The 17,663-nt window shown below is 37.1% G+C and overlaps 1 protein-coding gene and 1 long non-coding RNA gene across 3 annotated transcripts in view; one reads left to right on the top strand and one right to left on the bottom strand.

Moving 5' to 3' along the window:
* LOC134748015 (uncharacterized) overlaps positions 1–17,663 on the bottom strand; it is a 508,661-nt gene that overhangs the window by 45,377 nt on the left and 445,621 nt on the right. The window lies entirely within an intron of this gene.
* LOC134747983 (apoptosis-stimulating of p53 protein 2) overlaps positions 1–17,663 on the top strand; it is a 339,061-nt gene that overhangs the window by 83,171 nt on the left and 238,227 nt on the right. Inside the window, exon 4 of one of the 2 annotated variants that reach the window (XM_063682674.1) lies at positions 8,247–8,336. In XM_063682674.1, the coding sequence (XP_063538744.1) occupies positions 8,247–8,336 (90 nt within the window). Of the gene's footprint in view, positions 1–8,246; positions 8,337–13,128; positions 13,462–17,663 lie in introns of those variants that run through there. The other variant, XM_063682676.1, reaches the window with a different exon arrangement.

Below are 17,663 nucleotides of genomic sequence, written 5' to 3'. Positions count from 1 at the left end.
ACAGCCATGGTGTAAGGGTCAGTTCATTACTATGCGACTCTTTAAACACTCGAGATTTCGTTGACTTGATTTCCTGATTTATTACGAAGTTTATATGTAAAAATGGGTTGTTTACGATGTAGACGGGTGGCCGTGAACATGCCATTGTGCTTGCGTAAAGTGAGTAGAAAGTTAACTTTAAGTTTGCGTAAGTAATTGAACCTCGCTTTTTGTTCATGTTCGATTGCAATTATTTAATTCGTTACATTCCCAGGTGAAAAGCCGAATGCAACAAGATCTGTCAAGCTACGCTTTAAATGTCAATAGAAGCCAAAGTCATATTAGCTACCTATACCTATGCGTATCATGATCGCAGCGGTAGCATTGACATTGTTTATAACTTCTAGAGTATGTTTGTAACTGTATTGTAAAACATACTCCTAAATAATGCCTATTTTGGCTATACATACATAGAAAGCTGAGGAAAGTTCCTGCATAAATACAATACCAAGTTGCGAAACATATTTACATAAGTATGTAACCGTAAACCAATTGTATCATATAGAAGCAAAGGCAGCCAACATCTACGGGTAAAAAAGTGGATGTTGCTGACTTTGTTTTTATCAGCCCTAAGTATGACTTAACGTTGTGATAAATTTACTCGTTGCTTTTGGAGAACTGTCGATAAGTAGGGCATAAATCTTCTAAACGAATTTGATGATGCTGTAAACACGAATTAATAAACTAGTGGATGTGAAATGACTCCTATTTAGTATGAAAACCAGTGTCGCTAAACTCACACATTCATAGCCACGTTAATATACGTCACACACTTACAAAATTGCTCTGATTCGTAGCAACTTTCCATACCAAAAAGTTATTACCGGTGGACATTTCTCGAACGAATATCAACTGTAGGCTACATGAGTGACGGTTTAAAATATAATGTCAAAGCTATATGACATACGACTCTTTAATTATCTCATTCATCTCACAAAAGCTCGCTCAACGTTCACCTAATACAACTACTCAACACCAGATGGCGTTATTTTATATAATTTTAAAATCACTTACATAACAGGCGAGAAAAGGGCTAAAAAACCAGTATAAGTAAGGTCTAATTACGCATGGTTTGTTACGGATCTCACGGTCACGTTACACTGGTGTTTTCGAGACCTCTACACGCCTGCGAGTAGCTAACCGTTGGAACTTCTTTCCATTCGACGATATAGGGAGGGGACAGTGTAATCGGAGTGTTTTATCGATATTTGTGTGTTCAGTTAGGTATTGATATTTCATTACCGTATGTTTTAACACATTTAGATGATACTTTATTTATGATTATAATATAGGTAGTGATAATCGTGATTGTATGAAAAATAATATGTAGTACAGTACAACAAATATCTAACTAGAAATTTGTTTCTTATTAATTGACCAACTAGGTTGTTAATGTGAACATTAAATATATCTTAAAGTCAAACAGATAAAATCATAGTTCTTTAAAGGTCTATTAACTCGGTATTGCTGTTATTTTGTGATCACAAATCTGCAATTACTTACATAGGTAAGTATTCGTCTTTAACAATATATTTACTTGTAGCAGCATTTAAGGCCAATCTAGACGGGACAACCTGATTAAATTGTCAAATTAATTGTATGGTGTGAAAGCATACATGAAACTGGCTCATCGATCCCACTTGATTTGATTGTAAGATTGTGACCTATCAAATCAGGAAGGGGGGCGGCAAAATTCCAATATTTGACGCTAGTTTGCGTGGTACGGAACACTTTTTATTAATTAAGTGAGCCCGAATGTCACTAATAATTACTAAATTAGTAACTAAGTTTTAGGCGTGTGGACGCTAGATGAGATGTATGGCAATTTTATCCCCAGAAATCTTTCTCTAAGAAATGCTCCTAGCAAATGGTGCTATATTTTTGCGGAAACTAATTTTCTTGCCCAGTAGCATTGATCCATTTATTTTTAATATCGGCATCTTGTGGTAACCTACAATAATTAATAATAAAGAAATAGAAAATATAAAACGTTTATTCATGGCACATTGCATGCATTCTACGCATAAGTGCATTAAGTACCTAGTCTAATTATATTAACGATGAAAATATGATGGGTGTAAAAAACAAAAACGTATGTAAAGGAATACGAAGGTTTGAAAGGTTGCCATGAAATGACCCCGACTTAACTTAGTGCTTGATGACCAGAGCTGCCATATTTACTAAGACATTGATTATCCCAAATAATAATTAGAAACGTGTCTAAAATAATAATTTATTACCGAACTACAAAACATCAAACTTGAAATATCGTAACTTTAACTTTATCGATATAAATATCGACATTGCGCAGCATCTGAGTAGCGAAGTTATTTGACATTTAGGATAGCGAATATTCCAGATAAACGTAAAGAATAGTGACAAAGGATTGTGAACTCTAAGTTCTAACTGATAAAATATAGATTTACTTAACGAACATTCGTAATAATGCAAAAGAAACAGATTTTTCGTATTTATCGGATTATATTTAAATAAATAACCACCGGTGATAGGAAATACCTCCACGTGAAAGATTTTTTCAACCGCTGTGATTTCTGCAGCTTAATACTGCACAATACGGCATTTTAAATTTAATTATCAATTTTTGTTAGACGAGCGTACGTACGACGTGAATGTCATTCGAGCATGAAGTTTACACAACAACTGAGCATAGTCTGTGCATAAAGTGAGTCGGTCGTTACTAACTGTCGGATAGACGGGAACGCCCACTTGCCATCTCCATCCTACTCCGTGGCTGTAAACGACTTTGTAGACGTTTATGGCATCGGGTCAACATGGCGACTGGATCTTATTCCTGATTAGGAGTGTGAATGCTTTGGACATGTTTGGTAAAAAAAATCTAATCATACTGTGCGATGCATGACGCTGTTTTATTATCATCGCTGCATAGAAAATGTAAAGCTTCTAAGTACCCATACCATATTGAGATAATGTTGGTTTTTTTCTGTTATAGTTAATTGCGCACATGTATTTATGCAGTCTAATAAAATGCCTGTCGAATTTCGCGGAATTCTATCTCATGTATTTCAATGTCATATAAGAGAATAGGATACCTAGATACATCTACATAGACATGAGAAGATAGAAGGTAAGTAGCTGCCTACATAAAAAACTTAACCGCCTAATAAGTTATTTATTTATTTAAACTTTACTGTACGTAAAAGTTGTACAAAAGGCTTAATGCATAATTGACTTATTTTTTAGTCTCGTTCTTCCCAATCATCTTCCTCGCGTTATCCCGGCTTTTTTTTTTGCCACGTCTCATAGGAGCCTGGGGTCCGCTTGGCAACTAATCCCGAGAATTGGCGTAGGCACTAGTTATTACGAAAGCGACTGCCATCTGACCTTCCAACCCAGAGGGGAAACTAGGCCTTGTTGGGATTAGTCCGGTTTCCTCACGATGTTTTCCTTCACCGAAAAGCGACTGGTAAATATCAAATGATATTTCGTGCATAAGTTCTGAAAAACTTATTGGTACGAGCTGGGGTTTGAACCCGCGACCTCCGAACACAGATTATATAATAGTTCTTCTTCGGTTTGAAAGTCGCACGCTCTTGCCGTTAGGCCACCAGTGCTTGTTCTTCCCAATATTAGACTAAAAATATGATTGTACGACTACGCACAAATCAGCATTTACCTATTTAATTCCGGGTATTAAACTTGTCTATCAAGAAAACCATTTGACTCTTGAGTTTAACAAGCGCAGAAAAATGCCTTTGTACCCAATGATTTAGGTTTGCCTTGACACAATTACAATTTCACACAAGGCGAAACCCACGGGAACAACAAAAGTTAATGTTTTTGCTCATCAACGACTTATCAGTCAACGACATGCTATCGCAAATTGCAGCGTAACCACTATAATTTGGCCTAATGAACTCCATACTTACGAATTGAAGAAGATAACGTCAGCACGCGACGATAAAAAGGGTAGAAAATTAGTTTATTTCACTTGGGAACTTCTTTGTATAAAGTCGTTAACTTACTTTTAAATTAGTACAAGAGTACGTTGTAATTTTTATAAGGCTTTTGTTCACTGTAATTACTCTCATTTTTATATATGGTTGGATAAGCCGAAGAGAAAATGGTTTTACTGGAAAGTGAAGTTCCTTTTCAGAGAGTAATTCACTGCTCGCTCTTGGTTATTGTTGCGCACATGCTTTTTACAGGCGTATTAAATATTGTAGAGTGATTTTTATATTCTGGGAGGTTTTAACCATTTTGTACAAGTAATATTGAGGATTTATGAAATATGGTAGCCGAGTGGATGAGGTATGAGATAATTCAGTTGAAAATAGTACCAACGATTGAATTTATTAAAAAATATGGATCAGCATCAACCCATATGATACATATGGATTTGATACGAATACCTAATCGTAGATTTTGTCTGTAAAATTAATTCAATTAAGTGTGTGAAGTTCCCGACCTGCATCCCACCAGTATCCGCATGTAATATAAAATATTAGAAGAGGCCTTTGTCCATCCATCACTAAAACGTACATGTGTAAACTGTGATGTATCTATAGACTATTGTTGTTGTATCTGGTGAATGAATTAGATATATATATAGATAATAGCACAGTTTTTTTTACTTTTCTATATAGTATGATTAATTCATTTCCATGGTTCAATGACCTAGACAGAATTATGAAAAAGTAGACAATGCGCCACGACCTTTACTAGATCCGTAACCTGCCTAAGTACCTAATACACCTTAAATAAGGTACCTCCTATTTATTTATGTACAATTTACTATTACGCCTGACATGAATATGACTGAAATAGACGTTGCGTATGTATTGCACCAATCTCTATGAATTTATTATCCCATAAGTTTGCGCAAGACAATAGTTTTGCTTTCATCCATCCGCTAGAACAATGCCGCAGTGGAACGATCAAATTGTTGGATGTAACATTAAATTAAATGAACAACTTGTATCTGCATGATTTGTGTATTTATATGCGCCAGCGGTGGAATATACGACGTTTGTAATCCTTGTATACTACCACTCATGGACAAATTTAAAGGAACGGAAAAAAAAGTTTAATTACTAATTTTGTAATTACATTAGGTGCTGTAATCCAGTAATTAAACCTTTTTTTTGCGTTCCTCTAAATTTGTCCATGAGTATCTCCTTTATTTTGGGCAGTCGTGTAAAAAATAATTTACTCCCTTAAAACAAGAATCAAACACGGCGGACCCCTTGTCCACTGGAACCACGACATATACCTACATTATTGGTATAAATAAAACAATACCTCAGCAAAGAGTAGGTACGTGAATTTCGTATGGTACAATCGGGGGCATTCGCGGTGAACCACCTTAAGAGCAAAAATCGCTTAAACTTCTTGCAGACGGCCAGGCGATATCCTAAAACTGATGACTAATAGAAGGTTACATCAGCTAAAGTTTATTGCCGTTCATTGTTTTTGTGACGGTCGGCATTTACAAACTAAATTAAGGAGTCCAAAATACATCCTAATTGGTTATCGTTATGGGGAGGCGAAGCTTAGCCTGAACAACAACAACTAATAAACTGTCCTTGCTACCTATTGTTTGTCTCATTACCTGTTTTTACCCTTTTCGTTATTAAGATAAAGAATCCTAAATGCATCGTAATTGGTTATCTCTATGGGAGGCGGAGTTTAGCTTGCTCGTAAGGATCGAGGTAAAAAAAATCTGAAGTGATTCACCAGGATTACTGAGAATGTCCCCGATTGTACATAAAAAACATTCACACCATAAATAACTTCATTAATGTTACAAATTTCAAAAGTAAACACCAAGAATCACGGGCAGAAGCAGAGGAAACGACAATCTCATTTTTACCACTTGGGTTGTTTAAATTTCAAAGAATCTTTTTAAGTGGAAAGGACTAGCTCTTTTAAGGTCCTATTTTGTTGCTTCTTCCTCTATTAGGTTCTGGGAAAAATGTAGTTGTCATCTGTAAATTTGTATGGAATATGAAATGGCTTCACATAAAATCTGACGTTTCTATAATATATTTGCTTTTGCATATTTTCAGTTCTATTCTGCTAGAAGCACAGACGCTTTCTTGCGGTTGATCTCTTGATGAAGACATTGAGTTGTCATTTTAACCACTCTTTCCAAAGTATGAACAAAATAAGCTTATTTACATTTTTGCTGCGATTGTTTGTTCGGTCCGCTATAAAATATGCGATAGGAAGTAGAATTAAGAGTGCAGGTTGTAGCGGAAATATTCATTCGTTAGCTACTGCATTCGACCGTTCAAATGTACTCCAATGAATATTGCAGCCATCGGAATCTGTGCCGTAATATTTTGACATTCGCTATGTTAAATATAGAATCAATGGCTACATGAATCGAGTTTTTTTTGCCGGTATGTTTATTGGACCGATGCAGTCCATATTTGGTTTACTTCAATTACGAATTAACAAACGACCACCATAATTATTGTTTTTGTTATTCAACAGATAAATGGACGCGTGATCTTAATTATGAAGCGCGGTGTTTATTGAAGATGACCGAGACTGGGTTGAGTTCTTTATAGAACCAATGTAAAGGGACCTCAAGCCCGGTGACAAATTGTCACTGACAATGATAACTAATAGTCTAGCCAGTGAGTTTACGTTACACGGAAAAGACGCAAAAAATAAAAAAAAATTTTTTAAGCCACAGTTTTCTATACTCGTACCAACCCATACACAATCGCAAAGCGTTTTCATAATTTTACAAGTATAATCTGTTTGAGTTTTAGAGTCACTAATGTTCAGTCACTCGGTAATTCCGGACCGATGCTACCTTTAAATTTTTAAGGAAAGAGCGTACTTACTCCCATTTGAAATGCCGGAAACGCACTTGCAACAGTTGCAATCCCTTCTGGTGTTACACAGGTGTCCATTGGCGACGGTAATTGTTTACCATTAAGCGGTTCGTCTGCTCGTTTGCCTCCTATATCATAAAAAAGCGTGTGTAATAACCTCTCTGGAGCAAAGATTGAGTCAGTTTTGTGACAACTAGTGACATTGCTAAAAGATCACGATCACGACATGATCCGCATGGTCGACATATCGTTCAAGTGTATCATCGCTAAAATGGTAGGAATGGTCGCCACATTGCAGCAGTCATTAAAACTTGTCGAATCGCTCCCTAAATGCCGATCGATGCGTTGCCATAATATAGCCACGCGTTTTTTCCCTGCGCTCTTTTTGTTGCCGTTTTCGCTGATGATTGCAGTTTTTAATCAAACAATGAGACGGTATCTGTTTGTGACCAGGCCTTGAATACTCATTGGTTGCGCGACCACTGGCAAGTCACCCAGCATAACTTGAACTTAAAATCTGGACAAAATTATGCGTAATCGGAGAGGATCCCTACAATGGATTGTTCAGCCACTGGCTCAAGCGATCAGAACGACACCCGTTGCCTGTTTCCCTTCTGACATAATGAGCTCAATTCAGACGTTGGAAAAATTCCCAGATATTTTCTTTCACAATTTAAAGGACTGGATAATTTTCGTCATTAATGAATAGGACCTTGTTTTTTTGCTAGTTTGTTATCGAAGCTTTAAGTACAGACTGCTTTTAGCTTAATGTTTTTTCAGTCCCAGGCTACAGGGCGATATTTCAGTGATGTTATCTTAGGACTTCAATAAGTAGTTTTTGGGTGCTTCAGCTATTTGACATGCTAAGCGTATTAAAGTAGAAACATTAGCTGTTACCGAGGGTATGGAAAACTTTTCAACACCTAATAAGTTTACTTGGTGAATTCTGTGTCAAAGCAATGATACTTAATTATGTTTGCCGACTGAATGTCGGCAACGTATTCAATAGTAAAAGGATGAAAATGTACACTCAAGAGCAGAGACGGGTGACATTGTATGGAAAATTGCGTGTAAAGTGACTATATACCGTTATGATTGTTAATATTAAGTTATGCCACAGAACAAGTAATAGTACTACCGTACAGAAAGGACACTTCCTACAAACCCGAAGTTTGACTGCGATTCAGGGTCGAATCGTGCTGTCCCTTTCTAATGTATGGCACTATCCCTTTCGGCTATTTAGGGTTGTCAAAATGCAGTAAATCTGTATGCAGGGAATACATAGTTACCACATTTTTCTTTTGAATGACAGAACCAGATACCGGTTTTTTTTTTTCAAAATAGTCACGATATGCTCTAACCCGTTAATGTTTTCAACAGTACACGTGTTACGAGAAACGGAGCTGCCCCTGGAAGTGGCCTCGGCTCTGGGACCTGAGGTTCAGTTCGTGCTCAAGTACATCGATACAGGTAAGTTACAGTAACCTTTATTTGTTCTCAAGGATGATTATCAGGTCTTCAGATAAAAACGAACGTAACAATAATCCTATAAATGCAACAAAAACTTTGGCATTACATAGCCCAAAATATGATGCACAGTCAACCAATTTGATTCCTAGGCTACTATAGAACCATGTTATAATAAATCAATTTGTTTATCTTCTACGACAGTGCTTATTGGGTGATATACGTCATATATCTAGTAGTTAAAGGGATAGGGTTCTATAGTAATTTTAAAAACAACAGTTCGTTTCTTATTTATTGATAATTTCGCAGTGTACAAAAAATAGTATTTGTGTAACTTAAAAACCTAGCCAGTTACTGCTGCCAATATGCCCAATACTGACGTAGGTATTTACACGCTGAGTCTGCCTTCGCTCGTAATTGCGTCCCTTATTTGTTCCTCCCCCTTATTGACGACTCCCATAAAACCGTCGGCGACCGAGTGCCAATCGAATTATCAGCTCTGCCTGATCCGTATTCTGCCTTCGGAAATACAATGACAAGGGAAAATAATTATAGGATAAACTATTTTTATCACACAGATATGTGAATGTGTCTTGAACGACTCTACAAAATATATTCAAAGTTTAAAGTGTTTTTATTTGTGAGTATATGTCAAACTGATTACAGTGGCAGTAAATAAATATTAGTATCACTATACCCTGCCTGATGGCGTACAAAAACTTGATTAATTTCCTTACATACTAACATGCGAAATAAATTTAGATAATTATCTATATAAATACCTAGTTATTATTAATATTAAAGTCATGTCAAATCAGAAGCGTTAAAACACATACCGCGTCATATTAAAGGAAAACAGAAAAAAAAACACCGTTTTTTAGGAAAATCTTGCCCGAATGGTAAATTTTTAACTTTTCCTTTCATGTAAAAATTATGAAGTATATTTGTTTTCGGCTTAAAGCCGATGTGTCGACTGCCCGTTACGCTAACACAATAAAAGCAGCTCAGACAGAGGGTTTTCCATACATATGAAATGATAACCACTGTATCAAACTGATGATAGGAGAGAATTTTTTTTTACAAAAGCCGTAGTTTTTCAGGGGTAGGCACCACGCATTACTCCGCCGCGATTTAACATACCCTGGTATGAAGCTTTTCAGAATCAGGCTTCGATACCGTGCCACAGGGAATTCAAAGGCGATCCAGCGGCAATATATTCGATTGTGCATTTGACGTATCGAAAATGAATTGTTTATGTATGCACGCAGGTTCCAAAGACAGTGGCGTAACTAGGGGGGGGGGGGGGGGGGCAAGTGTCCCGGGCGCCATCCAAGGCGGGGCGCAAAAATGGGCAAAACGCAGCAGCAGGGAAACTTTTGTCAGTCGTCAGGGGGCGCAAATTTGGTGACTGCCCCGGGCGCCATATCCTCTAGCTACGCCCCTGTCCAAAGTTCAACAACACGTGCGCGAGCGGGATGTTCGAATTGAGTTGGTTTTACAACTTGGTTTCTGAATCCGGCCCCTGGTTTCATAGCGTCTTTGTTTTGTTAATTAAAGTTTCGGTGAAGTATGGCCGCGCAAAATAGAAGATTTAATTCATTCAATTAACATCGGATGTAGGTCTTTATCACAGTTTGGCGCTTTTATTTGGATGCTCATATATTATTCGGAATGACGTTTTTATTACTTTATCTCGCTAAGCAGGAAATTAAACAATATGATGTTTTCTCGGGGCCTATTCATCACACGTCTGCCCTTTTCGGGATACAAAGTAAAAGAAAAGCTTACTGTTCAATTTAGTCTCCCCTAACCCCCAATTGAAAATAGGTGACTTTGTATGGTAATTTCATTATGTAGTAGTAATTAAGTACATTTTAGTGAGACTGAGACATCATGGCAGTATACGTTATTCGATGGTGAGTATCTTCGTCGAATCCAAATACAAACTGTCTTTATCATGCTGACTACGACAAAACATAAAGATGGTTATGGTTAGGTTTGGATTCTTTGGATTTTATCAGACCACGTGTCTAAGAAACATAATTCAGATTTTTTGGAACTTATTTGATCATTTTCAGATGCTTTTTCCTTAGATTTAACGGCAAAATCTAGCCACGCTGACTGACTGAATGACGAATTTTTTCCTGCTTTCTAAAGTCAGAATTTTATATAAGTAGGAAGTAGCTAATAAAGAAAGATAATGGGACATTATCTTGATTAAGTTCTAAAATACATTTTTCCCCTCACTAGCTCGGAAAGCCGACTTTTATCCTTTAAAACAAGCGGGGAAAAACGCATTTTATCCACTAGTGGGGAAAGTAATTTGACCTTGGATGGCGTGTTTAAGTAGCTTTTGACAGATAACAAAACTTAAAACGCTGATAATAATGGTTCGTTCGATATTAATAATGTTTAAATAAATGGTTTGAGAATATAATAAACAAATACCAAATATAGCTTTATTTAATGATTTTTAGTAGTCATAAACCGTAAAATTCCATAAGAAATATTGGTTTTTGTATAATGATGTTGCATAATGAACGCACAAGTTGAGTCGATGCAATTTCAAAACGCATCGTCAGAAATGTCAACATTGTCAAGTGTTAACAAAAATTTTACTTTAAAAGTTCTCACCGACTCCGACTCACGTAAAAATACACAACTTCCAGAGTTTTCTCTAATAATATCGTAAAAAAATTAGTGATTCCAGTGATGAAGATGATCTAACGCCTGTGGATGTTGCACTTTCCTCGCTATAGTGAGGCGAAAAGTTTTGTGTTACACACGGGTGCAAATGTATTTTACTTCTCGTGTGTTGAAACACTCGCGGGTAAAATACAACTTTGCACCCTTGTATAACAAATAACTATTTATTGCATTACAAGTCGACAAAAATAAATGTTAATAAATTTTTCTCCCGAAAGCTAAGTAATTGCACTCTAACACTTGTCACTTAGCACGGGCAGACAGACGTCGAAGGAAAAACTAATAATCCGTCCGTGAAACGAGCCGTCCAATTTGGGAGAAGTGCCCGGGACATTAATCTTGATCCTCTCATCAGTCAGGAATCACGCAAAAATAAAAGACGTATCGGCGCGTGTGGCCACTGGCCACTAACAAAAGATGGTGTTTTGATCTTTTGTTGTCAGTTGGTGACGATTGAATGAACAGCTCCCTCTCAGCTGTCATTGATGAATTATTTCTGAGTAAGTATCATTGAGGGCTACCGTTTTTGTGCTCACCAGTTGGCGCCACTGTAGATGTACCAGCATAACAGATCTCAAAATTCTTCTATGCTTATTTTTATAAAATCAATACGTTCTAATATATATATATTTTTTCAATAAACAAAGCGAAACATGTCGCACGAGTGACTGAAAATACGTGAGTGAAACCGCTATGTAAGTTAAGTTAATATGTCTCACGATAGTTTAAATTCGATTATATTTTAGTTGGCACTTTTTTTAAACCTAACATTTATTGAGCTATATCTATTGTTTACCATGATTAATCGAAGATGGACAAAGATTTACAACAATGATGAATAAGGAGTGAAAAACTTATTTGACATTTTGAAAGACCACCATCTACACTAGCGCCCCTAGCGGCAAAATGAAACGCAGTAGCCCTCATTACTTGGTAATGCTGATGCTGACTGCTGATGGTTTGTCTGCAGATTTTTAGAGCGTATTACAAAAGAGAGAAATTGGAGAGTTTGCATTAAGTAAGGCCTATAAGGGCCATTTGCACCATTCTCTAATCCGGGGTTAACCTCTTAAACCGGGGGTTACCATGGTTACCAGAACAATTTGACACTGGGTTAACGGTTTAACGGGTTAATGGGATGGTGCAAGTGGCGCTTAGTGTTGGCAGCTTAATTTATCAGAAATTCTCAATCAACCCATGTATATAGGTAGGTATTAGGTACACATTACGGTAGACAATACGATACTTTATATATATATATAATTATAATACTGTGAAGCAAAGCAATTTTTGACCGTTCAGCTTAACAGCAATAGAATTATTTTATAATAATTATAATTGTGCCGTAATTAAGTCATTTGATTTAATTTTGTTGTGACGTAGAAATAGATAGGCATTTTAAATTAAAATCAAAGTTAATCCTAAAAATAAATTAATAGTAAATTGAATATTTACGTACTGAATACTTATTTACCGATCTATTAACAAATAAATTTTCTTTGTTTCTTTTGAATGTATATAACTGTATTGAATAATTACATAAAGAAATATTGGTAAATATTAGAGTAAAATAAAATTGACAAGGTACCTATAGGTAAGTATTTAATTTGAACTTAACGATCAAACAAATCGCTTATCTCGTCAACGCGGTCAAGCCAATATAATTCTTAACGCAAGTTACATTAATTAAACGCAAGATAAGAGTTAAGAAACATTCATGAACTGATTAGGTACTAAACAAAATAGGCACGTTATCATTATACTACAATCAAGTAAACGCACACATGTATAAAAACTCGCAACATTGCACGCACACATGTTCAAAATATTCACCTGTTGCTATACGTCTATATTGAGAGGCTTCGCTGGTCCGGCGCAGGTTTTGAGTTCTCCCACTCCGCGCTACGGACTCACGTTCGCGCGCTATCTCTTTCTTAGGTATCGTGATCGTAGGTGATAGCAATACTCAAGCATGTCTGTAGCACCACGTAGTCGGTAAGGTAGTAAAACTGCTTTACCGACAGATCAACTGGATCAACGGTCTTTCGTGGTTCATAGCGGATCCAACTTAGTTTCAACTTAACGTTGCGTCGCTGAGTGCGTGCGAAGCGATTTTTCGCTAGTTTTATTTAAGTAATGTGTTAACACGTTGATTTTTGAATTAGGAAACGGTTAAGTTGCGTTCTGTGACAGTGTTTTTGAGTGATATTGACATTTGTGGAAGTTTGGTAACACAGCCTTCATCTCTGTGAATGCTGGCTTAAATCTCGCCAGGTACCTCAGTTCGTTGTAAGTGGCTGTGCAAAGTTTAAATTTGAATTTGTGTCGGATGACCAAAGGTGGTTCTTGGGTGTAGTGCGACTGTGTTGTGAATAAGTGCCACTGAATAAGGATTGGGACATTCATTTCAGGATTACACAGGGTATGTAGCTGTCAAATATAGGTACACTAATCTTTATTTTTTATTTTTTTTATTATAAACTGATCGGCGATTGGCCCTAGTCACACCTGATGGAAAGTGAAGACAGGGCCTCAGATGGAGCTCACCGGTTCAGTAACAGTAACAGTAATCTTAACATATTTCATGCTGATTAGTTATTAAAAGCCTTAATCATAAGAAATTCTGCATCCTAACATGGGTTATTAGGTAAGTAGGTATAAGATTTAGATCCTGGCAGAAAATAAATTATATCAAAATGACAAATTAATAAAAAAATACAAAAAGACTAGACCAGGTAGGTTGGTTCTTGAAACCTAGCAATATCTTTCTAAATGGGTTTTAAAAACGAGATGCTTAATTACCGTCAACAGAATGAGGTAAGCGGGCGTAGTGTCCAAAATAATCTATACAATACCACACACTCAATTTGAAACTCGTTTATTTTGCTGTTTTTTCGCTGACTGTACATAAACAGGAAATCATAACTCCACGAAGTTTAGAATTTCAAATGAGCATAGGTACCTATCTCTCTGTCACTAACAAATAAACTTGGCGATAGACGAAGTGAAAGGAAACGACTGGTTATGAAAATTAAGATAAAGCCAGCTTCGACACCTCGGTTGTAAATAAAAATAGTTATAGGTTATTGGTTAGCGGGTAGGTATTTTGAAGTGTTAAAGTTGGTAATATGGCAGTATTATGGTGAGGTTAGATTACCTATACATACCTATATAAGTACCTCTAGCTTCGAATGATGTACCCTATGACAAGTTCCTGTAAGTCTCTTGGTTGAACTTAATTTAAAAAATAAATGTCACATATACATTGTCACAGGACAGGTCACAGCTGTCACAGTGACAATATTACCACATCCCTAGCGGCTAATAGGTGTCAGAAGAGCCGCATTGAACCTCGAATGAGCTGCATGCGGCTCGAAAGCCGCAGTTTGCAAATCCCTGGCCTAAAACAAATGACAAACACAGCTATTCTTAATAATTGTCACTGCCGCGTCGCGTTTGCACCATTGTCGCTTGAGATAGTTGTGTTATTATTCTGAGGTGTTACCTACAACAAATTCTTAAGGGGCCCACTGACTATCAGGTCTGACGATATCGGCCTGTCAGTTAAAACAAAAAATTGACAGTCCCGAACAACTGACAGGCCGATATCGTCCGGCGGACTGATAGTCAGTGGGCCCCTTCAAGAGACGCTTTGATGTTGTAATATTAAGCTAGGTGTTCACGTGCGAGTCGTGCGACACGTGAGCGACGTCCTTATAAAGAACATCAACGCGTTGCATACGTAAATATTAGGGGCACATAAGGGCCTTCGTCCATTAATATGCTACTGGTAAGTCTGCAATGCGCCATATAGATAGGTACGCTGTTAGTTACTATAATTACGCTTGTTTTATGTATTGACTGTGCATCTAGTAACAATTCGTAGCAACTATCATGTGACTCATGTTTATGATCTATTAATATTAAGATTGTGTTTTTTTCAAATAAATTATTTTCATTTCATTTCATTAGTAGTATCGTAAAGCCAAGGCATGTAGTAACGTGAGCAGCAAAATCATTAAAAAAACCTTACTTAATGTACATTTAAAGTCAACGAAGAATAGGTACCTATATTGGTATCATAATTATGTTTGTATGCATTTTTAGAGTATCTATGACAGAGGGGTATTGTTTTATTAAAATTATTTGAATTCATAAAATACATAGTACAATTTGTATAATGAGTTATGACTTGAAATAGAAACTACCTATACTTTCGACGTTAATTGCAACCTAAAACAATTTTTTTCCACAATAACAGTCGCACCTAAATCCGATACAATAATACGATAGTAAACTTGCGGCTTTTACCTATTATCAATTTATCACTCACATTTACATCTCGGACATTCATGGGTCATGAGCATTCGTTAATGGAGACGTGCCTTAACCGACGATGAAGTTTCTTTAACGCTAAACGCATTGTCTACGGAAAGAAACACATTCGCAGATAAAGATCTTAAACACTTCCTTAAGTGGAACCAATCTCATCCCGCCCGCATTCAAGCACTCGGCGTTGGCTTTTGTTCTTTTGAAAACTTTTTACTTGTGTAGATTGAGGTCGATCCCGTTGAGATCGCTAGGAACTGGATAGAACGAAGCTTCGTAGGATAAGTCGGTGTAGAGATCCCAAAGGATGTTGAGGGCCTACCGCAAAAAACGTAAATCGAAATTTCATAGATCTATTGCATATCATAACCGTAAGTAAGTCCGTCGGTATAAATATCCATGGTGTCTTCTTGTCGCACCTGAAATTTGCCGACGACATTGTTTTGTTTGCCGAGACCCTGGAAGATCTTCAAAACATGATTGAAAGCCTTTACCTTGCTTCTTTGAAGATAGGTCTTAAGATGAATATGTCCAAGACTAAGGTTATGACGAACATCCCCGGTAATTTGATTCCAATCATTAAGGTTGGGAACGAAATGCTAGAGGTGGTCGAGCAATACTTGTATCTTGGACATATTCTATCATTTGACAAAGCACAGCAGCAGAAGGAGATCTCCAGGAGAATCCAGCTGGGTTGGGCGGCATTTAATAAATTAGCGGACATCCTGAAACCTGTTAACATTCCACAATGCCTGAAAACTCGCCTCTTCAATCAATGTGTCCTGCCCACCATGACATACGGTGCCGAGACATGGACGCTCACTAAGGAGGCTATGCAGAAAATCCGCGTTGCACAGAGAGCCATGGAGCGCGCCATGCTCGGTATCAAGCTTCAAGATCGAGTAAGGAATGTCGAGATCCGTCGACGCACCAAGGTGCAAGACGTTGGTTTCGCCATTACCAAACTAAAATGGAGTTGGGCGGGACATGTTGCTAGGCGGAGTGATGGCAGGTGGACTAAAATGTTAACGGAATGGTGGCCGCTTTCGAATGAAAGAAGCCCCTGGCGTCCATCAGCTCTTTGGGTGGACGACATCCGGAAGATTGCGGGTCACTTCTGGATGAGATTAGCTCAGGACCAGGACAAGTGGCGTACTGGAAGAGAGGCCTATGCTCAGCAGTGGGCGATAAAGGGCTGATATGATGATGATGATGAAGTCCGTCGGACAGTCTGGCACTGGTAGGAAATTAAGTTAATGTCTTCAATGTTGTGGTAATGCGAAGATCTATAAAACAGCCAAGCCATAGTTTTTAAACCAAAGTGTAGGGTAAGTAAAGTTAGGGCTTAGGGACTTGGTTTTTGCTGAGATCTGATTTTTACAGTAAAAGCTAGTGAGTCTTGGCCGCCAATTTTACGTGAAATGTTTTTGGTGGGAGGTTATACCTATAGCTGAATGTGAGTACCTTATTATTACTAATACTTATTTTTTTTTCTGACATTTTTATACTTTTATTTTAATTTTATAGGTTTTAATGACATGGACATTGAGAGTCAAAGAGTATTGTACGCCAAATTCAGGCTGATTGTGATGTAACCAAATACTAACCCTAACACCATTTATAACCACTCACATTCAAACAATAAAAAATTGTATTTGTATTTGTATTTATGTTCGTAAGGTCAAAACTACTGAGCCAACTTTGGTGTATGAGGCGATTAGGTAACGTTTTTAATGTTCTTATACGATTTGAAGAGATCGATGTATTTGCTTATCGTATAAATGGATATGTGCCCACCATATGTATTTTAAATCGAATTGAATTAGTCTCATGATTTTTCTAACGCTACCAACCTACTTCACAAACTTGTTCCGTAGATACTCACCTACTACACACAACACAAGTTTCAACGCTCTAAGCAAATAACAGTATTTGTTTCTCGACGAAAATCTCAATAAATCGGAACTTGTAAGTACCTACTTGAAGTTACAAGAGGTGACTCTGCGCATTCCTTGGATGCCTCCAATTGGGCTTGAAGGGGGGAACTAAATGCTCGGATTTACCGATGATTGTTGGAAATCGAAGCTTGTGATACCAACCAGCGTAGGATGCGACGTAGTTAAGCAATTATGTGAAGTAGGTAACTATTAGATGCCACGAAATATAAAAAAATACATAAAAACATTGTATTGGTACATATAATTGCTATGCACTCTTTATCACTGTATGCAGTATCACATAACGAACGGGCTTATCTGGGTACTTAACTTAATGTTGTAATAGGTAAGTATGTTA

This window comes from Cydia strobilella, chromosome 15, assembly GCF_947568885.1.
Source record: "Cydia strobilella chromosome 15, ilCydStro3.1, whole genome shotgun sequence".
Lineage (NCBI taxonomy): Eukaryota > Metazoa > Arthropoda > Insecta > Lepidoptera > Tortricidae > Cydia > Cydia strobilella.
Note: the sequence above shows the minus strand (reverse complement) of the source record. Positions and strands in the feature narration are given on the sequence as shown.